At 37.1% G+C, this 27,844-nt stretch overlaps 1 protein-coding gene and 1 pseudogene across 1 annotated transcript; both read right to left on the bottom strand.

The window, feature by feature from the left end:
• LOC127544676 (ribonucleoside-diphosphate reductase subunit M2-like) overlaps positions 1-27,844 on the bottom strand; it is a 681,272-nt pseudogene that overhangs the window by 356,234 nt on the left and 297,194 nt on the right.
• Positions 1,066-26,253, bottom strand: LOC127544677 (zinc finger protein 239-like). Its single transcript, XM_051971444.1, has 3 exons — positions 24,504-26,253; positions 14,483-14,608; positions 1,066-2,353 (listed from the first exon to the last, which is right to left on the bottom strand). Exon 3 carries the CDS (start codon positions 2,292-2,294, stop codon positions 1,251-1,253), a length of 1,044 nt encoding a protein of 347 aa, XP_051827404.1. The 5' UTR covers positions 2,295-2,353; positions 14,483-14,608; positions 24,504-26,253; the 3' UTR covers positions 1,066-1,250.

Here is a 27,844-nt window from a genome sequence, read left to right as displayed (position 1 = left end):
AACAGAAATATCTAGTAATCTCTACGGAGGTCAGACATCATTTTCATGTTGGATTCAAGAACAGCTTCAGAGAGGGGGCAATCCTTAAAATGATTATTTTTCACATTTGTCCCCAATTCTGAGTGGCCTCATTTTTATTGGGATGATTCAATGTCATTTATTATATAGTACTAGGAAGTTCCACACTCTGTGCTGGCTTCAGGAGCTACATATTGATTCTGTCTCACTCAAACTTTGGCTATCCTCTCTCACTTCAACTTACATTTCTTTGAGTATTTCTCACGTTTCTTCTCTCCAAAGCTTTCCTTTTTACTCTTCTGACCCACTTCAATCCCATAATAATGTATAAGGTGTTTGTGACTTATTTTTTTAATCTCTTCTCATTTTCTTCTCCATTTCAGTTTGATTCCTCTTCACAGGACAGAGATAATCCACATTTGTGAAGGCTCAAGAACAGATGAAGCCTTAGCTTTTATAGGGCCAAACAAATGGAAAAGGCTTTGAGAATAGTCCTCATGATAAACTACATGTCTTTAGTTTGAGAACCAGTCAAATTAATTTGGATTGGCTCATTTTCACCAAATTGCTAAAAGGTAAAGGACACAGGGCAGGATTCTCAAAAATCATCTACTCAATTGTAGAGCAACAGTGCTCTGTTCTGGTGAAGAAGGATACACAATAAAAAAAATTACAGAATCTTTAAGCATAAAAATACTCTTAAACAAAAAAACCTCTCAAAACAAAACCCTGTAAGGTTAATGAATTAAGTATTAGTACTCACAATTTATGGAGTTGCAAACTGAGGCCAAACAAATCAAAATAAGTTGTTTAAAATGCTTTATGTTGGTAACAGATTTGGGACCAGAATTTAGTATCCTGAAGCCAAGTCTTTAGGAATCACTAGTCACTATTTCCACAAGACCATACTGCTGATAATGTTCTTTCCCCTCATCTCCCTTCAAATTGTAAGGCACTAAGTTCTATGGGAAGATTTTTGACAGATATGATGTCTTTGAAGACATGAAGAGGGTAAATTCTAAGTAAAAACTTTACACACTCATCCCATTTATCAAACAAAAACTATTTATTGAGGGTCTTTGTGTTTCTATAAATGGACAAGATGCCTTAGACAGATTCTGTCTTCAAATGACTTACAATTTTTATGAAGTTGTGATCCCATGTGAATTAACTGGTGAATTTAACAAACTACAAATCTGACTAATACTTTCTATCACATTCCTTTCATGGGGTTACTTTCTAGTATGAATTCTTTGATGTTGAAGAAGTCCTGACCGCTGGTTAAAGGCTTTCTCACATGCATTACACACATAAGGTTTTTCTCCAGTATGAATTCTCTGATGCTCAATAAGGGATGAGCTCCGGCTGAAAGCTTTCCCACATTCATTACATTTATAGGGTTTCTCTCCAGTGTGTATTCTCTGGTGTTGAATTAATGTTGAGCTATGACTAAAAACTTTCCCACAATCATGACATTCATGTGGCTTCTCTCCAGTGTGAATTCTCTGATGATCTATAAGGTTTGAGCTCCGGCTGAAGCTTTTACCACATTCTATACATTCATAAGGTTTTTCTTTGGTGTGAGTTTTATGATGTTCAATAAGGTTTGAGCTCCGACTAAATGCTTTTCCACATTCATTACACTCATAAGGTTTTTCTCCAGTGTGAATTCTCTGATGCTGAATTAGGGTAGAGCTATGACTGAAAGCTTTCCCACACTGACTACACTCATAAGGCTTCTCTCCGGTATGAATGCTGTGATGTTCCAGGAGAGTTGCGCTCCGGCTAAAAGTTTTCCCACATTCTATACATTCATAAGGTTTCCACACAGCATTAGATTTTTGATATTCAAGAACTGAACTCTTTTTGAATAACTTTCCATATTCATTACTTTTTAAAAGTTTCTTTGTTGCATGGATTTTCTGATGCTTAATTAAATCTGAATTCTGTTTGAAGCTTTGGCCACATGTATCACCCTGATGAGACTTTTCTCCTATTTGAATTCTTGGATGCAGAAGAAGTTTGGAGTCAGGACTGAAGCTTTTCTCAAATTCATGATATTCTTGGGCTTTGCCTCCTAAAGCAGAAATTTTGTGGATGACTGTTACTTGTCTACAATTGTTTTCTTGGGAAAAGATCTTACTTGGTTTCTCCAGTATTTCAGTATTTCTCGACTGTTTCTCTAGCCTGCCTTCAAATTCATTGCCTTCTCCAAACTCAGGTCCCTGAGGGACATCTCCTGTGAGTTTTTCAAATTTCACTTCCTTTAATTGCATGTCTTTAAAAATGTCCTGTTTTGGAGTCAACACCTTGTTTTCAGTTCTTGGCTCACAATCTGAAACAATTGACACAAAATGTAAATGTCAGTTTCTTGTACTTGGAGGAAGTGCCAGGGCAAGAACAGGACATTCCCAAAAAAGCAGACTGCTTCCATGAGCAGATGGTGATAACAGATCTCAAAATCATCCTCACAGTCTGGGGGAAGAGGATGAAAGAGAAGAACAGGGAAAACAGCTGAGAGAGGGGTGACTGGCACACAGGGCAGGGGAGTCCAGACAGGAATTCAGGAAAATGGGGTAGATGGTACCAAGGGACTAAAAAAAATATAGAAAAAGAAATGGTTGGCACAGATAACAAAGGGAATCCCTAAAAGAAGATAAGAAGGGGAAGAAGAAGGAAAGAAAGGAGGACACCAAAGGGAAGCCAAGGTTGGTAGGCACAGAGAGCAGGCAACAATGCAGAAAATGGAGAGAGCTTATTAAGGAGGGTGAAAAGATTGAGAAGAGGAAGAAGAAAGCATGGAACTGAATCCAAAGAGAAATATTAAGGATAAGGAATATAAGGATTTTTTCCAGGCAAAAATAGAAGTTGGCTGAGGATGGCAAGATGAGCTTTCAGTGGGGAATGGTTTTTAAGAGATATTGTCGAGAGAGAAAGGGGAACAAATGGTATAATGGCATTGAGAAGGTGAATGTCTGCAAACATGATTCTCAGAACCAAGTGAGTCTGGGGATGAAAAGGAGAGTTTCTGTCTGAACAGTCAAAGATACAACCCTATTAACAACAGCAATGAGAAGAGATATGTAGTTAAGATATATTATCTGCCTTCCATGATACAATGATTATTCATTTACACGGTATTTTAAAAAGCATCTTTCCCATGGAATTTACAGTCTGGTAGAGGTCACCTCCTTTAGACATACAACCACTGGAAGATAGAGCTCTCCTCCCTGCCCCCCTTCCTGCTTAAGCTCAGATCTTCAGGTGAAGCTGAGGCATTTCTTACCTAGAAGCTTTACTCCCTTCTTTATCCTCTGCCCTAGCTTCAAGATTTGAAGAAAGGAGAAACAGTGTACTAACCAGCAAGCATTTATTAAGTATTTACCTAAGCACTCTGCTTAGTGGGGCACTACAAAAACAAAAGGGAAACAGTGCCTACTCTGGAGGAGCTTCTATCCTATCAGAGAGTGCTACAAGATGTGAGTGCTGTGGCTAGAGGGACTTGTACCTCATTCAAATCCTGTCTCAGATACTTATTAGATATGGGTGCCAGATGTGGGAATGAATCTCTCTGTGCTTCAGTTTCTACATCTGAAAAATGGGGAAAGGGGGGACCACAGTGCCAGGTTCACTGGTCTATCTATGATTCTAAATATAAACAAAATAAATACAATGTAATTTTGAGGATTGGGCACTAGCAGCTGGGGCCATTAGGAAAGGTTTCATATGGAAAGTGGCCCTTGAGCTGAGTTTTAAAGGAAACAAAGGATTTGAAGAGAAGGTAATAAGGAAGGAAGGAATGCATTCTATGTGCGTGGGAGAGTCTGTGCAGGCACAGACCAGGAGCTGGAGTGTCTTGTGTGATGAATAGTTATAAAGCCAGTCTGACAGGACCAAAGAATGCGGAAGGAGGAGCCTTATGTAACAAAGCTTGATGCTCAGACTCGGGCCAGGTTAGGAAGGGCCTTCTAAGTCCAAGACAGGATTTCATATTAGATCCTAAAGGTGTGGAACTTATTGAGTGATGGAGAGAACAGACCTGTGCTTTAGCAGTTTTATAGAAAACGGGTAAAATAGGAAGAAGCATGACGAGGAAAATCTATTAGAAGATTTTCGTAATATCTCAAGTGAAAGGTGATAAGAACCTGAACTAAGGTAATGTATGTGCGATGTTCATTTGAAGAGTAATGAAGTTAGAAATGACAAAATTTGGCAACTAACAGGATAAGTGGGGTGAGTGATAGTGAGGGGTCAAGGACATTAAGACTATGATTGTGAATCTGGGTGAATGGAATGATGTCAAACCCTGGAGAGAAATGGGAAAGAAAAGAATGCTTAAAATGGTGTGACACATAGCCTTTATGGGGGGATTTCAAAGGGTTCAGAAAAAGGATAGTATTTCATTAACAGAAATTCTACACAGGAAATCCATCTAAGAGGAACGAGAAGCTCTCAAGAAGAAAATTTGAGAGTCGCAGAGAAAAAATTCTGATGAGCACAAAAGTGGGGAATTATCTAAAGAGACTAATGTGCATTCAAAGGAAACTCACAGACCAACTTAGATGTTAAAACAGACACACATGGAAGATGAAAAGATAACAGAAGATGAAGACAAATACTTGGCATAATCCTGTAAGAAAGTGTTGGGAATGCTAAAGCTCTGAATGAGACTAGAATGGCAAGAAAAGCTAAGGATGAAGAGTGAGAAAAGGCCATTGGATTTGAACTGAGGTCATTATAATTTTGGAGAGAATAGATTTGGTGGGATAATGAGGTCAGAAACTGCATTGTAAGAGACTGAAAAGAGTGAAAAGAGGGAAAGTGGAAGCATTCATTGTAGATGGCATTTTCAAGAAGTTTAAACCACAAAAGGCAGAAGAGATGAAGGATGATAGTTAGCAGGGATGGAAAGTCAACCTAGGATTTTTTCATATTTATATTTTAGATAGTAGGGAAAAGGACAATAGACATTGAAAATAAGTGATAGAGTGAAGATGAAGAAGACACAATCTGCTAAAGGAAACAAGAAGAGGGATGGCTTGAACAGATAGGATTAGCCTACAGAGTGAGGAGTGAGACAGGTAAAAGGAGAATAGCAGAAATCATCTGGCAATAGATTAGGATGAGGGTAAAAAAAAAAAAAAAAACTTACAGTGAGTGGGCTCAATTTTTTCTGTAAAATGAGGTAAGGGTCTTATATTATTTGAAGGGGAGATGTTTAAGGAAGGATAAAAAAGTTTGTTAGAACTGCTGCTGTGGAGAGTGAGATAGTGAGTTAATAAGGGAGTTAGTTATATTAGGAATTCCTAGAAGCAGTGAGAGCCCAGTCAAGGTTATGTAATAGAAATTTGCAGCAGAACTAGTCAAAATGGCTTACTTCTGCTTGGCAATATTATTGAAAAGCTAAAGTGGCAAATGGTGATTTGCTCAGCCATATGACTAGTAAATATCTAGGGCAGGATTTGAATTCAGGCCTTTTTGATTATAAGTCCAGCACCTTATTACTTCACCACTTAGTTACCAATGATCTTTGGTTTGAGAAGGATAAAAATTATTAATAGGTAGCTGATACCCAGGAGAAGTAGGGAGACATGAGAGAATGTCTAAATACCTTGTTTCACAATGCCTAGGTGTCAATCCATGATACTGAAAGAAGTTGTAACTGCTAAGATATTGTGGTGACCTTTGAAAGAGTTCAGAGAATGAGAGAAATGCTACAAGACTGAAGTAGGGCAATCATCGGCCTTATTTTCAAATAAATGGAAGTACAGACTGCAAACTATAGTCCTGTGAGTTGGAATTTGATTTTTGGCAAAATTTTAGAAGCTATCATTGAGCATTTGTATGAGGGCTTGTGGCCTCTGCTCAAGCAATTCCTTATTGTAGGAATAATTAACAAACAATTAGAAATGAAGCACTCATCACAAAAGTGTAACATAATTTCACCAAAAAGCAGGTCATACTTTTTGACTAAGCACAGTTTCTCTTCTGAGAGTATTACTAGATTGGCAGATCAAAGGAATACTATAGACATAGTTTATCTTAAATTTTGGCTAAGAACTTAATAGATTTTTTTTCATGCCTCAGAGGGAGCAGTGGTTGGAAATTACAAAGAGGCAGATTCAACTTGAAGAACAGAAAAACTTGTGACATAGCAAGGATACACAAGTGGTAGGTGTCCAAAGTAGGATTTGGACGGTATACATCTTTTATCTGTTCATTTCTTCCCTGATCTATCAAACTCATTTTGTCTTTGTAAAGTTGTCTTGTGTATCTTGATGAGTTAATGCCCAAACATTTGATCCATTGTCATTTCTATAAGATCATTTCTCTAACAGCTTCTCTTGGTTCTTGGTATTTGGAAATGAAGTCTAGCAAATGAGGATTTTATATCTAAAATCAAAACTTTTTGATTGACTTGTCTAGAGTTTTCAAGGCATGTTATCTATAAGCAAAGATACTATAACATTTTCACTGCTGATGGTTACACATTCAATTGCTTTTTCATGACTTATGGAATACTTGTTAGTACTTCTAATCTTTGTTAAATAGAAACAGGAAGAGTGACAATACTGTTTAACATTGGTTTTTAATGAAGATGTTTCTAGTCTTTCTCCATTCCATATAATATGAGTTATGGATTCAGAGACATTTTTATCATATCCTGAAAAGATTCTTCTATTCATACATTTGTAAATGTTTTCAAAGACAAATAAATTATTTTATGTAAAGTCTTTGTAATAATGTGATCATATAGTCTTTTTTCTTTTGTCGATAAGATTATATTGATTTGTTTTCCCAGTATCAAATTACCCCTTCATTCCACATGTAAAATCTTCAAATGCCAAAAGAAAAAAAAGGCAAAGAAAAACTTCTTAATATTTAGAGTTATTCAAAGTACAATGGCATGCTCAGAAGATAAAAAGGCTCTGAGCATTTGTGCATGTGTCTGAAAACTCTGATCTAGACTTCTAAATTTTTCTGAAAACTTACATGCTCAGTGCTTATAAAACCAGAACCTAACCACAGAAGAATATCCTCACTACTAACTAAAATTAAAACCCTCTCTCTTCCTTTCCCTCTCCTCAAGACTAAGACATTGCTCCAGAAGTCATCTCCAACTAATCTATCTTCAGTCTTGTCCTTTCCTATTTCCTACTCATCTACCTACAAATATGCATACATCTTTTCCATCTTAAGAAGAAAAAAGAAAACCTTTAACCCTTTTAGATCTTCCTTCACTGCTGAATTCTTTTCAAATTGATCTGCAATCCAGTTTCAAATCCACTGGCTTCTTTTCAGGTTTCATTTTCTTTGCCCAGTCTAAAACTTCTGATACTGCCTAAAATTCCCTTCCTTCTGGATCGTTTTTCTTCCCTTGACTTCAGGGAAATCATTATTTCTTATTTTCTGTTCCCTATTTCTGTAAGAGCTTTCCATCTGACCATAGCGCCTTCCTTTTTAATAACTCTTCACTCCTTTTACTTAACCTTAATGTGAATGTTCCTCAAAATTCTCTCTCCCCTTTGGTAATTCCATTGACTCTCAAAGTTTAACTCTCAAAACGTATCTTTAGCCTTGATCTCACTACTCCCATTTCCAAATATCTATAATACATCTCCACATACTCCCAAAACTGAAATTATATTACCTCTTTATTCTGCTCTCACTGTTTATATTATATTTTACCTCATCTTCCACATTCAAAATCTCTCATTGTTTTCTCTTCCTCATCTCTCATATCTTGTAGGTTATCAGGTCTCAATCAATTCTACCTCCACAACATATCTGTAATCATTTCTACTCTAGGTCTACTAGCACCACCTGCCTAAAATATTTCAGTAGTCTCCTACAAGGTCTTTTTACGCTCCCTCATACTTTCAATCTTTGCATTATGCCATCAGAATAATCTCTTATATATCTAGTAATTTTGCTACTTTGCTCAAAAAGTTTTAGTACCTCCCAAATAAAGTTCAGATGCTTCTGAAACCTGCCATTGAAAGCCCTTCAATATCTGTTACTATCTTACCTTTTCAGCCTTATTTTATATTACTCCTTTCTATATACTTCATAGGTTCCAGCTAAACTGGATAACTGTCTCCAAAATAAATACTGGACTTTACCATTTTGCTCATACTCTTTTTTCCTCTAAATATTAATGTTTATTTATATATATAATTACATATGATATTTATATACATATTTCTTACCTATATCTTCTTACCTCCATAGAGATCTTAACTCAAATGCCATCCCATTCAGGATGCTTTCTCTCATTCCCCCCAACCATTGACACCTCCTCCCCTCATTCTTTGTCATCAATGATTTCCTTCATCTGACTGTACCTGACTGCACTTCTCTAATATACTTATAAAATACTGTGAAGTACAATTATTGGATTACTTTATGAAGACAGGGATCATGTATTATCTTAACTTTGTTATTCTCCTAATGCCTAGTATAGAATACAGTATGCTAAAGTCCTTATTAATTGCCTCTTGAATGAATACATGGACTCGGGGCAGTCTAGAGCCTTAAGGCATAAGTGATTATAATGGTGAAGAATCTGGAAGGGGAGCAGAATCTTACGATGACCACATTGAGGCTGTATTCCAAAGGGGCAAAGATATGATATGGGGCAAAGCTGGTAGAGATTCCGACACTACTCCAAGGATTGTCACCTTAATCTCCTTTTGCTATGTATAGTCCTGGGACCTGAGGATCATTAGGTACATGAAGAATCAAGGGGGAAAGAAATTAAGTTTGAAGCAGAAAACACAGGATTTTTATTTTTATTTGGCTTCAAGAAGGAAGCAGAGCTCATGGTCCCAGTTTCAGCTCCATCGGACTCTCTGGTTCTGCTCTCAAGAAAAAAAGACAGAAGATATCAGAAAGGAGCCAAGAGACACCTGGAAGATCCAGCTTTCCATGTATTCAGGAAGATAGCAGCTTCTTTCAAATGATCCTCATTTGATTCTGATCTTAGAAAAAATCATCCTAACAATAAAAGCTACTCAGAAGCTGCAGGAATTATTTAGGAGGTTGTGCAAATTTCATTTCATTAGAGACATGGTAAAAGTTTGGTAAAAGTTAGACAAGATAGTCTCTGAGGTCTCTTTGAAATAGGAGATTCTATAAAGATAAGTCCTGCTTTAAGAAAGCTGTGACATCAACATAGCATTTTCACTCTTTTTGTTGTTGTTTGCTTACATTTTATTTTGCTTCTCTTTTTTTCTTGTGCGGCACAATAATTACATAAATATGTATACATATATTGGATTTAACATATGTTTCTATCATGTTTAACATATATTGGACTACTTGCTATCTAGGTTGAGGGTGTGGGGAAAAGGGGAGGAAAATGGAACATAAAGTTTTGCAAGAGCTAATGTTGAAGAATTGTCTATGTATATGTTTTGAAAAATAAAAGCTTTAAAAAAATAAAATAATAAAAAAAGAAAGCTGTGCCATATTGCCTACTTTCTCAATGGATGAAGGGAGAAGCTGAAGGAAAAGAAAACTGAAACTTAAAATTTTTTAAAATGTTTAAAAATTCTATAATAGAATGCTGTGACTTATGTAAATAAAATACACATGAAGTATGAAACAAGAGGATAAAGGCACAGGAGAAGTTCAGGCAAAAATTTAAGGATAGTCTAAGGAAGGAAAGATCACTTTTCAGGAGAGGAACCAGAGAAACAACTTGAGGAGATTCTAATGACTAATAATATGCCAAACAAGTGTAATTCTTTTTCTATATGACTATGTGCCCCATATCTTAAGACACCTCTTTCCCCACAAATCTTTTCTCTTCTTTGGTCTAAACATCCTATTTTTTAAAAAAAAAATTGTACATGGATAATATGGAACTATGCCCAAAGGGCTATCAAACTGTGCACACCCTTTGATCCAGCATTGTCACTACTGGGTCTGTATCCCAAAGAGATCATAAAAGAGGGAAAAAGATCCACATGTGCAAAAATGTTTGTGACAGCCCTTTTTTGTAGCAGCAAGGAACTAAACACTGAGTGAATGTTCCTCATGGAGAATGGCTGAATAAATTATGTTATATAAATGTAACAGAATATTATTGTTCTATAAAAATGATGATCAGACTGATTTTAGAAAAGTGTGGAAAGACTTATATGAACATCTGGTGTAGTGAGCAGAACCAGAAGAATACTGTATATAGTAATAGCAAGATTTTGGGATGACCAACTGTGATGGACTTGGCTGTTCTTAATAATTTGGCGATTCAAAACAATTCCAATAGAATGGGGATGGAAAATGCCATCTGCATCCAGAAACAGAACTATGGAGGCTGAATGTAGATCAAATCATAGCTTTTTCACCATTTTTGTTTGTTTTTTTCTTTCTTGTGTTTTTCCGTTTGGTCTCATTTTTCTTGCACAGCACAACAAATATGGAAATATGTTTTAAAGGATTGCACATATTTAACCTGTATCAGATTGCTTGCTAACTTGGGGAGATGGGAGATAAAGAAGGGAAGGAGAAAAATTTGGAGTACAAAGTCTTATAAAAATGAATGTTGATATATTTTTACTATGTTTAACATATATTGGATTACTTGCCATCTAGAGGAGGGGGTTGGGGGAAGAGAGGGAAAAATTGGAACACAAGGTTTTGCAAGGGTCAATGTTGAAAAATTATACATGCATATGTTTTGAAAATAAAAAGTTTTAATAAATAAATCCAGCCTCAGATGCTAAAAAAAAAAAAAAAAGAATATTGAAAACTATGTATTTGGAAAACATGTATTTGAAAAAATAAAGTAATATTGATAAAGATGCTTTTAAAAAATTCTCACCAGTAGGGTCTTCAAACACCTTCATCATCCTAGTTATCTCCTATGAACTCATCCATTAACATCCCTTCTAAAATGTGATACTACTAATTGAGCTCAATACTCTGGAAAAGGTCTCTCTGGGGCTAAGTATAGTAGATCCACCCCTTCCCTTGCTCTGGACATAATACTTCTACTAATGTAGTCTGAGACCATGTTCATTTTGGAGGCTTTTAACCATAAAACTGACTTGTTGAGCTTGTACTCCACACCAAAAGGCCCAGGTGTGTTTCATATGAACTGCTTTCTACCAAGAATACAAGTACAACTTAAACTTATGTAGTAGATATTTTGAATTTAAGTTTACATGTATACATGAACATACATATACAAATATTTCGTCCTCCCAGACCAATGATTTTGTTGATAAAGGGAATAAAAACCTTTTTACCAGATCAATAAATCAGTTGGAGTTGCCTATTGCACTAAAAGGATAAGTGAGTAACCTTCTTAGGGTCAATCACATAGCTAGTATATATTAGAGGCAAAATTTGAATCCAGGTCTTTTTGACTAAGGCTGAGTCTCTATTATGTTACACAGCTTCTCATTTTTCTTTATTCTTATTTCATTTTGTCAGTTTTAGCCCACTATTCTAGCCTATGAACATCTTTCTGAATTTTTAAAGAAACCAAACAATGTATTAGTAATCTGCCCCATTTTGAGGCCAATTTCAAATTAGCTAACAAACACAACCACCTCCCATTATATTTTATATCAATAAATAAACATTTATTAAGCCCCCACTATATATCATGCATTATGCAATTGGATTGATATCTAGTTAGAAATGTTTACTGGACAGGTATAGTTTTGAGGCTACAAATTTAAATTTCAGATGATTCCTAAAAAAGAATCACTGAAGTTATCTGGAGGAACAGTGGTACTGACCTTTGTCAGGAGGACCTGAACACAGATCCTATCTTCCTAGTTTATATGACATTGGACAAGTCACTTAACCCCTCATTGACCCAGACAATTATTCATATAAATGGAAAAATAGTTGCTATGGCATTCTGACAAAGTATTTCCTAACCAGAAGCCCCTATAACCATTGAATTCCACTGCCCTGAACAACAAAAAAAATTTCAACAAAAGGCATTAAAAGATAATGATCATCTCCATCAAAGAATTGATGAAGAAAGTGAGGTTCTTGAGGAAGGAATACTCTCAGTGAGGACCAGTCAAGTACGCAAAGGAAGGAGAAACCAGGAAAGAAAACGCCACTGCTATCACAACAGCAAAGGGAGGAGTGGGTGTTTGTGACATGTTTCAGAGATGTCCAGGGAGTGAGGCCAGAAAAAAGCAATTGAATTTGCTAACTGACCTTAGAAAGAATAAGTTCAGCATTAGCATCATAGGTGGAGAATATGCTAAATTGGTAAATGTTCTAAAAGGAAGTAAGCAAGATATTAATAGGACTTAGACTACTTAAACAATTTCAGGAATCTTATTTAATATAGAATATTGATGTTTTAGAAAAAAATTATGAAATCTCTTTCAATGGAATAGGGAGAAAAATATCATTTCTGGTCATATAGGAAACCCAATTTCGTGTCCCTTGTGATTCTATCCTAACATATTACAGCATCTTCATTTTGATACCTCCTAAAAAACTTCAGTGGCTTTCAATTTTCTACAGTACAGTCTCTGTGTGAATTGAAATACTAATTGGTGTGGTATTCAAGGTCCTCCCAAAATCAGCTTCAATCTACTCTAACTGCCTTCCCATTATTCCTCGAAGTGAACAAATTCCAGAATAACAGACACGAGATAGAAAAGTGATGTGATAACACTGAATTTGGCCTCTGAGCACCTCTTCCTATTCTAGCTATGTAGCTTATGTGGGGAAGATCCCAAAGCAAAGATCTCACCACACTATTACCTTGTTCAAGATATCCCTTTTATTTCTAAGAAATTCCTTTTTGACACTTAAAGCTCTTGATAATCTGACTCCAACTTACTTTCCAGAATTATTTCACATCATGCTTCAGCCAAATGGCCAATTTATTGTTTCCATTTACAAAAATCTTCCATCTGTGCCCTTATAAAGTCTGCCCATTATTTCGGCATCATTCTCCTTTTCACCTCTCTCTCTTAAAACCTTCTGCTCCCTTCAAGGTTCAGTTTAAGTATCATCTCTTTCAAAAGGCTTTTCCTAATTCTGGTGGTTAGTGACTTCCCTTCCCAACTACTCTGCACTTATTTATTTATAGACTATATATTCTTTTGGGTGAAGGTGCTATATTCCTCTCAATAGAATAAAAGTTCCTCCAGGGACTGTCTGGCTTTTGTCTTTGCATCTCCAGAATCTATGGACATGCCACACACCTCCCACCCCCACCCCTGCACAGTACAGTGTCTGACACAAAGAGAAGACATTTAGAATGCTCGTGGAGTGATTAAGCAGTGTGATCTGAAACAAATAACTCCACCTCTCTGGGTGACAATTTTCTCAACTACAAAATGAGGATTTGAGACAAATTATCTTTTAAGCCTTGTCTAGTTTTACAAATCTACAATCCTAGGATTGATGAATAAGATATCTTTGCAAAAAACTTGAGGGGAAAAGTCTATAGTAGGTGACTTTTGGTACTTATTCTCTAGATAATTTAAGTCTAAATAACAAAATAATATCAAAGAGGGTCTAGAAAATTTAATAAAATATTTATTATGGGCAGAACATTGGGGTGGGTGCAAAAATGTCCTTCTCCCTATGAAGGGTATATAGTGAGAAAAGATGTGGGGGGATGATATATTCATAGTTATAATACAAAATCATGCAAGATATATGCCCAAGAATGGTAACAAGCACACTCCTTACACTCCTTTGTGAGGTCTGGAAAGGCAAACTTCCAAGGAAGCAACATTTGAGCTTATCTACAGGCAAAGGACAGATCATTTCAGACAAAGAACAGCTTTTAAGATATGTTTGGGACATGGAGCAAAGTCCAATTTGGCCAAAGAATGGCATAAAGAAGAGTGCTATTCAATAAAGCTAGAAAGCCAGGTGCTCAACTATGAGGGCTTTCAATGTTAGATAATGAATTTGAACTTTTAGTGGGCAACAGGGAGCCATTAATAGCTTTGAATAGTAGTTGTCATGATTAGATCTTTGCTTAAGAAATATTAATAAGCCATTAAAAATGGAAATTAGAATAATGCAAAAATGCTTTTAAATTTTGAAGTTATCAAGCAGCATATCTATGATCCTCCTTCCTGTCTCTTAGTATAGAAAAGAGTTCAGAGTAAGGGAAAAAAAGATAGCAGGAAGCCCTGAAAAGGAGGAAGATCCCTCTCCTTGACAATCTTTTTTCAGTCAATGATACCACTATCTTTGCAATGTCTCTTGATTTAACCCATGGTACTCATAAAAAGTAACCGTTAGTACCCATTTAGCACTCATATCACTGGAGCTATTGTAGTATAACAGCATCTGACCTAGTTTCTGACTCTAGACTCCTAGGTTGTCAGCCTGGGTCACTGCAATGATGTTTTCCCCCCCTTCTATAATAATAAGGGAGGTGTGTCTTCTAAAAGGGTTTGGTTTTCCATATAAGTGGGAAACAATGAAAGAAGTGCAACATGTGACCCCAACCTACCTGTTTCCAGTTTTATTTCCTGATACCCTATAGTGAAAGAAACATGCACTTGCAGTCAGGAGACCTCAGTCTGAATACTGTCAGACATTTACTGAGTGACCACGGCAAATCCCTTCACCTCTGCACCTGTAAAAAGGAAATAACAGTACTTACACTATCAGATCATCTATAGATAGTTATGAATTAGCCAATTAAGTGGTATTTTTTATTTCCCTATTATGTGCCCGGCAGTTTGCTCAGTAACTGAGGAGTTAAATTTTTAACATTTTTTAAATTAAAAAATTTTTAAAAATTAAACAATCCCTCTTATCAAGGAGCCTATATATTGAGGGGAGAAAACAAGTATATACACATAAATATGTGTATGCAGAATAAATACAAGGTAGTTAGGAGGAAAAGTACTAGTAAATGGCAGACAGGAACTAAGTCTTAGAGGAACAGAGAGGATTCTATGAGGCAGATAGATATAAAGAGGAAGAGCATTCCAGATATAGGGGACAGTAACTGAATAGATAGATGAATGATGATATCTTTAATAGAATTAGGGAAGTCTGGAACAGGTATACATTTAGAGAAGATCGTGAATTTTGTTTTATAAGTTAGTTTGAGATATCTGTAAAAGATGAGATGTATAAAGTGCTTTACAAATCTTAAAGCATTAAAAAAAATGCTAGGTATAATCATTATGGCCCCAGGATTTACAGTTTGAAATATCCTAATACTCACTGGCACCAAGTACTATAGAACTAAATTTCAGAGAAGAGGTAGAAGTTGATGTAGTACAGAGCATTGGGAGGCACATGCCTCCCATTAGTAAGCCAAAATATAGATAAAGGGATGACAAAGAAAACAGACATATTTCTGATCAAGATGGCTGAATAAATAGAAGCAGAACAGCCAAATTTCCTCACATGTAATCCAAAAAGGATAAAACAAAAGAGAGCAAATCCAAACGATAATTTAAAAAGAAATACTTGTATCCAGACTGTAGCTAATGGAGCCACTTCCAGAAGCCTACATATAGACTAAAGAGGAGGCCAGTCAAAGGATCCTGGTGAGGAAGATTTAGGGAGCTTTAGACAAGAAAACCATGAGATATCTAACTCATCCCAGAAATGAAGGAGAACAGGGCTTAAACAAGCAAGTTCTAAAGCAAAGTGGCAAAGCTCAGAGAAGATATAATCAGTCTACAACTACCACTAATGGCTCTGAAGGTCTGTAACTCTGACTTGAACAGCCCCTGATAGCCTTGAAAAGATCATATCTCTGTACTCAGAAAATACTCGTGAATTTGGGATCTGTCATCTCTTCTCAGAATAAAGCAACTGGAAGGCAATATAAAATGAAGTTTTATATCCTAGCAGGAGACCCAAGTGAAATCCTAATTTTTTAATGTTTTGTCTGTCTGTTTGTTTGTTTAGGCAATTGGGGTTAAGTGACTTACCCAGGGTCACACAGCTAGGACGTCTTAAATGTCTGAAGTCAGATTTTGAACTCAGTTCCTCCTGACTTCAGGGCTGGTGCTCTATTCACTGCGCCACCTAGCTGCCCCCGAAATCCTAATGTTTTCAAAGGTCTTATAAGGAGTTAAATACTCAAAAAAAGGGCCTAGGGATGGTCTTACTCTGTCTTGATGATATTAACTGAAGAAAATCAAGGGAAGAAAAAAAAAGATACATTAGGATAGGGAAGAAAGCAAGAGGAAATAATCAGACATAGGCAATAGAATGCTATTTGCATAGAATAGAGAACAAACTAGTTTGGCTAGATAGTAAAGTATAAGAAGGGGAATAATTTTTAAGGAAGGTAGAACTCTAGGTTGAAGACACTTACCAAAGAACTTTTAACGCTAAAGAGAAAAATTTATATTTCACTATCCAATTGAAACATAGATACCCACAAAATTAAAATAAAAGGCCAGAACAGAATTTAGGGTAATCATCATGATCTCAAACAAAAACATAGTAAAAATAGACATGATTAAAAGGGAGAAACAGGGAAAATGATTTATACTTAGAGGCATTATAGAAAATGAATTAGTATATAGAAAATGAATTAGTATTAATACTTTATATGTAAATATGTATGACAATATCAAGAAAATTAATTTACATGGAGAAAGAGATAATAAAATTATAATTGGGGATATCAGTATTCTAGACTTCGGCTAAGTCTTACAAGAAGAATTACTCACAAATTAGATATGAATAAGTATACAATACAAAGTAGTAAATTACCATAGTTTGGTAATCTAGTGTTTGATAAATATAAGGAGTCAAACTTCTGGGACAAGAACTCTATTTGACAAAAACTGCTGAGAAAATTGAAAAGCAGTTTGGCAGAAACTAGATATAGACCAATATCTCACAAACACCAAGATGAAATCAAAATGGGCACATGATTTTGACATAAAAGTTGATGCCACAAGCAAACAAGGAAAGTGGCTAGTTTACCTAGCAGAGCTTGGTTAAGAAAAGAATTTATGACAAAAACATAGAGAATATTATGGGATGAAAAATGGATAATTTTGATTACATTAAATTAAAAAGTTTTTGCAAAAACAAAGCCAATGCAACCATGATTAAAAGAAAAACAAAACCATATGGAAAATTTTTGCAGCAAGTTCATGATTCAAACCTACAGAGAACTGAGTCAGTTTTATAAATCAAGTCATTCTCCTTGAGAAATGGACAAATGATATGAACATGAAGTTTTTAGAAGAAGAAATCAAAGCTATCTAGAGTCATGAAAATGTGTTACTGATTAGAGAAATACAAATGAAAACAACTCATACCCATCAGATTGGCTAATATGACAGAACAGGAAAATGAGAAATATTGGAGGGATGTGGAAAAATAAGAGTTGTGAATTAATTTAACCCTTCTGGGAATTCATTTGAAACTATGTGCATACCTTTTGACTCAGCAATAGCACTACTAGGTCAGTCTTCCAAAGGAAAAAAAAAAAAAAAGGAAAAGGACCTAAATGTACACAAATAATTATAGCAGCTTTTTGTGGTAACAAACAACTAAAAATTGAGGGGATACCCATTATAATTGGAGAATGGTTAAACAAGTTGTGGTATATGAATGTAATAGAATACTAATGTATTATAAGAAATGATGAGTAGGATGCTTTCGAAAGAAACCTAGAAAGACTCACATAAAGACTGCCGCAAAATGAAGTGAATAGAATCAGACTCAGAATCAAAATACTGTACACAGTAACAACAATATTGTATGATGATTATCTGTGAATGACTTAGCTATTTTCAGGAATACAATGAGCTAAGACAATTCTGAAGAATTAATGATGAAAAATGCTTTCTAACTCCTAAGAACTAATGGAAGCTGAATACAGATTGAAGCATACTTTTAAAAACTATATGATTGGGGATAAGTATGTGTTTTCTCTTACTACATGACTAACATGGAAATATGTTCTGTGTGATTACATATGTATAGCCTATATTAAATCACTTGTCTTCTCAATGGATGGGAAGAAGGGAAAAAATGGAACTCAATTTTTTAAAATTAATGTTAAAATTATTTATATGTAACTGGGAAAAAAGAATAAAAAGAAAATGATGACACAACACAGCAAACTTTAGGGATATGGCCAAAGTATTCCTTAGGGGAAAATTAGTATTATTAAATACTTTCATTAATAAAGAAAAGAGATTAAATGAGAATATAATTGAAATAACTTGAAAATAAATTTTTTAAACTACCCAATAAACACTAAAACAGAAATTTGAAAATCAGAGATATTAACAAAATCAAATTTTTTTTAAAAAGGAAAAAACTAAAATAGCTAGTTAGCTAAACTGATTTAAGAGGAAAACCAAAACACTGATATCAAAAATAAAGAGAATTCACATCAAATCAAAGAGAAATAAAGATTATCAGAAATTATTTTGCCAAATTAAAATGCCCAAATAGATAAAAATATTGAATTTAAATAACTTGATTTCATAAAAACTGAATAAACCATATATAAATCCAAAAGAAATCCCCAAGACCAGTTTTATAAGTAAATTATGTCAAATATCTGAAAAATGAAACATTATGTAAACTGTTTCCAAAAGTTTTTTTAAAAGGCTCCTACTTAATTCCTTCTGTGATACAAATATGATTTTGATACCTAAATTAGTAACAGAGTAGAGAAAGAAAACTAAAGGACAATATCCATAGCGAAAGCTGCTATTATTCAGTAGTTTCAGTTCCGTCTTACACTTTGTTACCCTATTTAGGGTTTTCTTGGCAAAAATACCTGAATGGTTTTGCTATTTCCCTAGGAATTGGGGCAAAGTTAAGTGACTTACCTAAAGTCACACAGCTAATTAAGTGTCTGAGGTCAAATTTAACTCTGGAAGATGTCTTTCTGACTCTAGGCCCAACATTCTATCCACTGTGTCCCCCAGCTTCCATTAATGAATACTGATGCTATAATATCAAATATTAGCAAATGGGTTACAACATAGTAAAAAAATTTCATATCATGAGAATGGATTTATATTATAAATGTTAAGTAGGCTGCTTTAATATTATGAAAACTCTGAACAATAACATCATGTTAGAAAGCATGATAAAAATTACATATCAGTGATTGCCAAAAAAAATTTTTTTTATAAAATACATTCCATTCTTGTTAAAAATGCTTAAAAGTATAGGAATAATGGACCTTTCCTTAACGACAAATAGTGCCAATCTAAAATCAATATTTCAAGTCGTTGGAACACATGAGAGTTGTTGGAAGACACAGAAACCAGTGGCTGCTGGAAATCCAACCCAGACCTAATGGATCTCCTCTTGTGAGAGGATGATACCAAGAGACTGAGAAGGCAGTTGCTGCTCTCTAACCTCTCTGAGAAGCTGTTGCATTGTCTGATTTCTTTCCTCTCATATGGTGCTTGAATGTGGGTATAAGAAGTACAAGAATTACAAGAAGAATCAGCAACGTTCCAGAGCTGTTTGTGAGAAGGATCCTTCCAGAGCTCCTTGGGAGGAAGGAAAGGAAGAAGAGCCCGGGTGAGACTTTTTTAGTAGGGGTAATTAACTGGTCCAAGACATCAAAGGGCTGAGCCAGGAGACTGATGAGAGACTAAATGCCTGTTCTGACCACAGTCCTCTTCTCCTTTTGAAAGTTTGCCTCCATGATAAGAGCAACACCTGCTACAACCATCCAGAAGTGATAGTGCTGCTTGCATTCCTTAGTGTGCAAACATGCTGTGTGGGGAAATAGCAAAAAACAAAAAATGGGGAATTGTTAAGGGACAGGTCAATTCTCCGAGAGCCTCCACAACTGTGAATCATAACATCTGAAGGAGTTGCAGAGCAGCCTTTGCTGACACAGGTGTTGCAGACTGGGAATGAGATAAACTGGAGGCAGAGGGAAGAGGTCAGACAATGCAAAGTCCTCTCAGTCAGAGAGGTCAGAGAACAGCAACTGCCTCTCAATCTCCTTGTATCATCCTCTCACAATAGAAGATCCATTCTGCAGGTCTGGATTGCATCTCCAACAGCCACTGTCAGGTGCCTCCCTGTATTCCAATAGCTCCTATTTCAACATCAAATCATCAAAAATTAATAAGATGAAAAATTAAAACTCCCAGTTTCATGTACTGGACTACCTGCCATCTAGGGGAGAAGTGGGGAAAAGGAAGGGAAAATTTAGAACAGAAAGTTTTGCAAGGGTCAATGTTGAAAAAATTACCTTTGCATATGTTTTGTAAATAAAAAGCTATAATAAAAAAAAAAACTCCTGGTTTCTCATTTATCAGATTGGCAAAAACTGAAAGATGAATTTTATTGGAAACACCGTTGGTAGAGTTGTAATTTATCCAGTCTTTCTAAAAAGCATTTTGGAACTATATCCCAAAAGTCAATAAACTATCCCTTTTTGTCTCAGTAAAACTATCCAACATTATGTATAAGACAGTCACAGAAGATCTATTTGTGTAACGAAGTATTATATGTTATTGTAGAGTTGTGTCTGACTGTTTATGATCCCATTTGGAGTTTTCCTCCCATTTCCTTCTCCAGCTCATTTAATAGATGAGAAAACTCAGGCAAAGGAACCACCATCTGAACTCAGGTCTTCTTGATGCAAAGTCCAGTGCTCTATCAACTGCACCATATAATTGCTTTACCATAAATTAAGAGGGTATCTATCAATTGGAGAATGAATATGATGGAACAGTACAAGTAAAAAATAAATAGATGGCTTCAGGGAAAACAGGGAAGAAATTTGATCAATGAAATGACCAAACCTTGTACTTTAAGAAACTGTTAATATATTATCCATCTCCTGACTGAGAGTTACCTCTCAAAGTGCTAAATTAAATATATATTTTAAGACAAGGCCATTGTATTTATTTTCCATGTCACACTTTTATTAGAAGAATTTTGTTTTTTCTTTGTTTTCAACTAGGAAGCTGGAGGAAAAAAGAGGCTAGCAATTAAAGTAGGGGGAAGGTGAAGAAGGGTCACTGAATCATTTAAAATGTACAAAAGCAAACAGAAGTTTGGGAGGAAACATAGATGAGCAAGACAGTCCTGAAAATAACAATGAATTTATTATATGCTTAACAGGAAAAGCAGGCTGTATGTAATAAGATATTCACAATTTCTTATCTTCTCCCTTTTTCTATATGGAAATGCTCAGTCTATTTGGTGTTTAAGTTCTGAATTTTTAAAACCAAATTTTAACTCTCAGACAACTGAGAAGTCAAATAATCAATAGAAGAACCAAGAGAAATGATGAACTGGAAAGAATTGCAAGACATAATGAAGAATGAGCATAAACAAGAGACTATTATATATAATCTATGTGTAAAATGGGGGCCTTCTCTAGTATAAGGTGGGGAAGGAGGGAGGCAATTTGGAACTTAAAAATGTAATTTTTAAAAAGCATATGTAGTTGGTTTTGGAAAGCAGAAAGCTCGCCTCATCAAAGACTAAAAGAAAGGAAAAGAATAAGAAATGTTATTAGGTTTCTATAAAAGGAGAGGAGGAAATTAATGAAAAATGTCCTATGTTTTCTCAGGGAATTAAGAGGTGACATACTCAGCTGAAATGGAAGAGATCTGGGAAGTCTGAAAAGACTCAAATCAGGAAGCTTCTTAGTAAACACCTACTATATTAATGGACTGTCATATTCATTTGATCCTCACAAGTATCATGGAAGGTAGGAGCTATTATCCCTATTTTAGAGTTAAAGAAACTGACGCAGGAGTGGTTAATAATTTGTCTAGGGTTACATATCTAAGGCCAGAAGCCCACTTAGCTATCTCTATGTACAAACAAGATATATTCAAGGAAAACTGGAGATACTTTTATGAAGGTTAGGAAAAGCTTCTTACAATAGGTGAAACTTTAACTGATGCCTGAGAGAATCCAGGGATAAAGGCAAAGAGGAAGAAGAATTTCAATCATTGGGGACACCCAATGAAAAGGCAATGAATTGGAAGCTCAAGTATTATGTATAAATAACAGCAAGGAAGCCACAGTGATTGGATGGGGGTGTGGAGGGGCAAGCAGAGGAGTGATGTGTAAGAAAACTGGAAAGGCAAGAGACCAAGTTATAGATGGCATTAAAAGTCGATTTTATATTTTAACTTGGAAGCAAGAGAGAGATAGCCGAATTAATCGGATATGAGTGTTGATATAGTCAATTTGGTAAGATTTGTAGAAGTGTTTATGGGAGCGAAATAGGAAATCAATAGGCAAAGAATATGGGAAATGCCTTCCTTACGGTAAGGGGATAATAAATGGTTGAAGAAACTATTGTAAATGTAAAAGTGCTATATAAATGTGACCTATTTATTATTCTGTGTGATTCCATATTCAGATCAATCTCCTGAATATCCTCCTAGCTCTTCCTCAAATAGGCTACTCCCATTTTCACTCAAACCTTGCTTTATTCCCTGGAATGCCCTACTTTTTCCTATCTATATTCTGCCTATTCTTAAATTTAAATCTAGGTAAAGTTCCAGGTAGCCTTCATAATAATTCATTTATACAGTTTTAAAGTTTTACAAAGTGTTTTCATTATGCCTTACTGGCTCCTTCCTCAATTTTCTTTTGTCCTCACTTTATTTGTATTTGTCTTTGAGAAAGGGATTGAATTGGGTTTTTTCCCTTCAAAACTCCAATTCCCAACAAGATGACATGCATATAGTAGGCCTTTAAGGAATTCTGGGCAGATTTAAACTTTACCCCCATTATATCTAGGGGTATGCTGTTGTAGTATCTAGGCAGTGACTGGATTTAGTATCAGGGCCAAAATTTAAATCCCATCTCCGCCACTTACACATATTTAAATACCTTAAACTTTCTGGGTAACCATTTCCTTATGTGGAAAGCAAGGTATTTGGATTAGAACTTAAGATCTAGTCCAGGGCTTAAAACTTTTTCCACTTGTGACCCCTTTTCTCCTTAAAAAATTTTACCTGAATCTGTCCTGAATCTGAGAAGTTTTTTGGCAGTATTTTGTGCATGTGCTTACACAGTGCAAAGGTCAATTATGTTTTCAAAATCCAACTTGCAGGGAAGTCCCTTGATACAACACAGGCAAATATTGCCCATAATGTCTCTTATTCATGGTGGGTTTAATTTTGAATTAATCTCTGGTCATTGCATTCAGAAACCTTTTACTATTACCAGATTTTTCCTAGCCCCAAATTCAATTATGTAACCCTACTATGGGGTGGAGATGCAGTTTAAGAAGTTTTGGTGTTGGCCAGGATCCTTAAGCTGGGGTTCAGGCTTGAAGGGGTCTGTGGATAGATTTCAAGGTCCCTAAAGTTGTATTTCAATCTTTATTTCAACATAATTGTTTTCCTTTATAATCTTTTGTTTTATTTTGGCATTTAAAACATTCTGAGATGCCAGTCCATTGATTTCAACAGACTATCTAAAGGGGTGCCCGTGCGCGCACGCACACACACACACACACACACACACACACACACACACAGAACCCTTGGACCAGAGGGCAGTAAGGGACTTGGGAATTAGAAAATTCTGGACCTCCCACTGGCCAAATGATTCTGGCCAAGAGTCCCCATGTAATTGATTTGGAGAGCAGCTCCATCTGCACTGAATTCCCTAAAACAGCCAAGTTACACACTTGGTCTATGAAAAAGTGTAGAACACACAATCTAGTTGAAGTTCATAAGACTTAATAAGCTTTCCAAATGTTAAAAGCTGCTATATGCCATCTACTTAGATCTCAGTCAGACTTGGAGTTCCCAAATAAAGTTCTGTCCTTATTTTGCAGATGAGCATAGGGAAAAGTCCTATTCAGAGAGAAAGCTGACTAAAGTCAGTGATGGAATTAATATCCAGATTTCTCTGGATTTCAAATACGATGCTTTTCTCTCTATAGTAAAGGTTTTTAACCTGGGGTTCCATCAAGTCCTAAGGACATTTTGGGGTAAATTTCCAGGAGTCTATAAAATTGGGACGAAAAACAAAACCAAAAATTGTCTTTATTTTAACTTATCTCTAACTGAAACTTAGCTTTTCATTTAATTATTTAAAAAGGCTATACTGAGACAGGATTCATCGACTTTACCAAGAAGACTGCGCGGAGGTGTGGGGCACATAAAAAGCCCTCAGAGGCTTCCCTATCCCCCACCATATTGCCCCCACCCAAGTCTTTACGGATATATAGCTCATTTCAGCTAGCCATTTGTGGTCTATACCCTACAATTCAGTGCCTGGGCTTAATAGGGAGGGAGGGAGGCATCTCTACCTAATCCCCCAGATTTACCTTGGGGTATCGGAGGCAAAAGACCACAATGAGACAATGAAGCTGAAGTGACTAAGGACGTCAGGAGCTGACTAAGGAGGCATCTGGGAGACGCGAAATCAAACAGTCCAAAGAGTGGGATGGTGGGGGAGAAGGAATGATAACCCCCGGAACCAGGAGAATCAAGGGAGGTATCTGAGGAGGGTATCCCGGGATGTCCATACAGCCTCCACCCCTCACCCGCCTCCCTCGGGCCCGGACTCACCCACCGCAGGGCAGGGAAAAGAGACACCCTACACGGAGACCGCGGGGCTCCGCAACCGCCCACCCGGAAGAGTCGCGCCCCGACCCCCGACCGACCCCCACGGGTGATACGGGACCTCGGTGGGGTCGCTCTAGGACGGCTGGAGGTCCCCGCGACTCGGTGGATGGCGGGTTCGAACTCTAGTGGGCAAAAAGGGGTCGGCTGGGAAGGGAGGGTACTCCCTCTCCCATCCCAGGCTGTGAGGATAGTAACGTTGGCAACTCTGAATTGCTAGGGACGAGAGAGAGGAGACTCGGGAGACCCTCGGATCCTGGCATATCTGGGTAGAGTCCGAAAGTAACGAGGGCCATCACAGGAACTTTTTCATCCCCGCCCTTACAACGGTTCCTTCCACAAAGATGGCGGTTGCGACCTGTCTTTCCCTCTCATCTGTCCCCAAGAGACATGGTCTCCCCGAGTCTTCTCTCTGCCCCCGCCCCTGACATGGCTGCTGCGCTTCCGCCTTCTTCCTCGTCCCACACAGTGTCCGCGCTCCCAGCTCGCTAGCTCTTTCGCACCCGGACCCAAGACTTATTTTCTCTTGCCAGTATATATGGCCACCACACCCCTGCTTTCTTGTCTGCCGCTCTCCACTGACATAGCCGGAATAGTACAGTTTTGGCCGCCCAGACTAGGCCATAGTGTTACCGCTCTTCTCACTTCCGCCCCCCACTGACATGGCTGCCAACAGATAGTCTCCACGCCCTTCTTGCCCTCTCCCGCTTCCTACAGACTTGGATGCCAGCTTCTAACCCTCTTATACTCAAGACATTGGACGTGGCGGCCACGCCCACTCCCCTCCCCGGGCGCTAATTTGCGCTAGACTGGGCCACAGTTTGTTTAGGGCTCCTCTCCCTGGTGTTTCTCGGTACAAACAGGATGGGTGGTTAATCGAGGCGCCCGTGGCCAGGCCAGTGTTTTATCCTGAAAATATCGCTGGAAGCGGTTTGGGGGAGAATGTGGAGGAAAGGATCCTGTCCGGGTGGATTGAGAGGGAAACCGAACCGTGCGCTTTAGACGATCCTGTGAAATGACCCAGCCGAGATTTAGAGGCTGTCACTTATTGCTGTCCCGACTTTTGACATCCGGCCAGATCCCCAGCCCTCAGTGTGGGTTATCCCCACGTATAGTATCTAAAGGTGTCTAATGTGCAAATCCTTGAACACAGCAGATTACAATTTAAATACAATCACCCCCCCTTTCCTTTTTAACATTCCCCCCAATTCACTGACAATGAAATGGAAATTGAGTGGATGTCCATTAGTTGAGGAATGGCTAAGTTATGGCATATGAATGTTATGGAAAACTTGTTCTATAAGAAATTTTCAGCAGGATGATTTCAGAAGATCTGGACAAAGTATGTGATGATCAATTGTGAACCCCTATATTCAACAATGACATGACTCTGGCAAATTACAATAGACTTGATAGAGAGCCATCTGTATCCAGAGGACTGTAGGGACTGAATGTGGATAATGAACTATTTTCACCTTTTGTTTGCTGTTCCCCCCTAATTTCTTTTTCCTTTTTGAGCCGATTTTTCTTGTATAGCAAGATAAATGTGGAATCGTTTAGAATTGCACATATTTAACCTATATTGGCAAATGTTGAAATCTATTTTTTGCATGAATTTTGAAAATAAAGTTTAAAAAAACCATCCTCCCACTTCATCCTTGGCTTTGTGTGTTGCAAGTCCATCATCCTTAGTGGAAATAGGATTAACTTGAGTAAAAGTAAATGAAACACAACTAACATACCGTGGGTCCTACAGGGGAGGTAGGGGAGAGGGGGGAAAGAAAGTTTTAGGACTTCAGTGAATAAGTATAAACACTTAGTCACAGGGAAACTCCTAACCTCTGGTTTTCACTTTCTTGCCTTCTTTGGAAGAGAGAAAGAACTTACATAGAACTTATGCTGACCCAACTATAGTGCTGAAGTTTTACAAATGTCTAATTTGACCACCAGAAGTCCTAGGTTAGTGCTGTGATCCCCATTTTGGGGGATTGAGGAAATTGAGCAAACTAAGAGGTTGTAACTTGAATAGGGGTCATAAAGTTAAAATTTTTGAGACCAAATTTCAACTGAGGGCCTTCCTGACTCCAGGCCCAAAACAGTCCATTGAGCCACCTAGCTGTTCCTTTGGATACCTGGTTTTTTCAGCCAAGTCAAACTCTTCCCAACCGTATTTGGATTTTCACAGATAATAGTTTGCCATTTTCTTCTATATCTCATTTCACAACTGAGGAAAGAGGCAGTACCTGAAACTTGTCAGGATCCCTCTACCAAGGCCACTACTTTTACTATTAGGAGATAATCTTTTCCAGAACTAAGGCCCAGAAGGAAAGTTGTGCTGTGCTTGACATAATCCTTTCTGCTCACCTTCAGGCCACAGCAAAATCCCAGAATTGTATGACAATGGTGTCTACACCTTCCCACAAACCTGTTGAGGTCAAGAAACCCACTATGAATCAAACCTGTCTAATTGTTAAGTTACCTCTCATTGTCGGTTACTAGCTTATTGTTTACCTGTTGTTTTATGTGTTAAAATCTGGCCACAACAAATCAGCTCTTCTAGAGGTGGTCTGTCTGCCCTATCATGGGCCTTCTCTCCTCCAATGGAATAGGTTTATGACTGCAATTGGCACTTAAAAAATTCTCAAGAACTAACTATAGTTATGATGACCTGTGTGAGCTCTTTGGAGTTTAACTTTAGAGTTAGTAGTGGTTGCATAATCTGACTTTTGATAACATTTTCAGACTTGATAGGCTGCATTAGAACTCAGTTTCGGTTGCATGCCCAACACTATCTTTGTGCCACCACTGTTTTTCCTAGTTACTGCCTTATAACCTGGAGATTGCTAGAAGTCATTAATGGTATTCTTTTGAATCCCCATGTCCTGTTGGATATACTGTACCAAGAACCTAATCCATAGTTATGGCAAAATGGGTTGTAGTCAGCTTTCCTGAAGCAATCTGGATCCCCATTATTGTTTTCTTTTGTTTAACCATCACCCCTTCTCCATGTACTCTGCCACCCACTCCCAAGCTGGTCACTCTACTTGATGACCTAAAATCTGGCCTACATTTTATATGTCCTATGTAGAATTTATCATGTTTTCCCCTGAAGTCTCATCTTTTGAACTTCCTGGGCCCCAAGAGGTTAACAAACTTGATGCTATCATTAACTCTTATCCACCTAAGCTACTATCTAGCTAGCTACTAATCTTTCATTTCTAACCCCCCCCAGTTACTACCAGAGCTCAGACATTCATTACCACTTATGTATGGTAGCCTCCTAGTTG

The sequence above is a fragment of the Antechinus flavipes genome, chromosome 1, assembly GCF_016432865.1.
Source record: "Antechinus flavipes isolate AdamAnt ecotype Samford, QLD, Australia chromosome 1, AdamAnt_v2, whole genome shotgun sequence".
In the NCBI taxonomy this organism is placed as follows: domain Eukaryota; kingdom Metazoa; phylum Chordata; class Mammalia; order Dasyuromorphia; family Dasyuridae; genus Antechinus; species Antechinus flavipes.
The sequence above is the reverse complement of the archived record's forward strand: the minus strand, read 5'-3'. Positions and strand labels throughout refer to the sequence as shown.

Excerpts from the sequence above, each read along its gene's own strand:
- LOC127544677 (XM_051971444.1), bottom strand. The coding sequence starts at position 2,294 with ATGCAATTAAAGGAAGTGAAATTTGAAAAACTCACAGGAGATGTCCCT.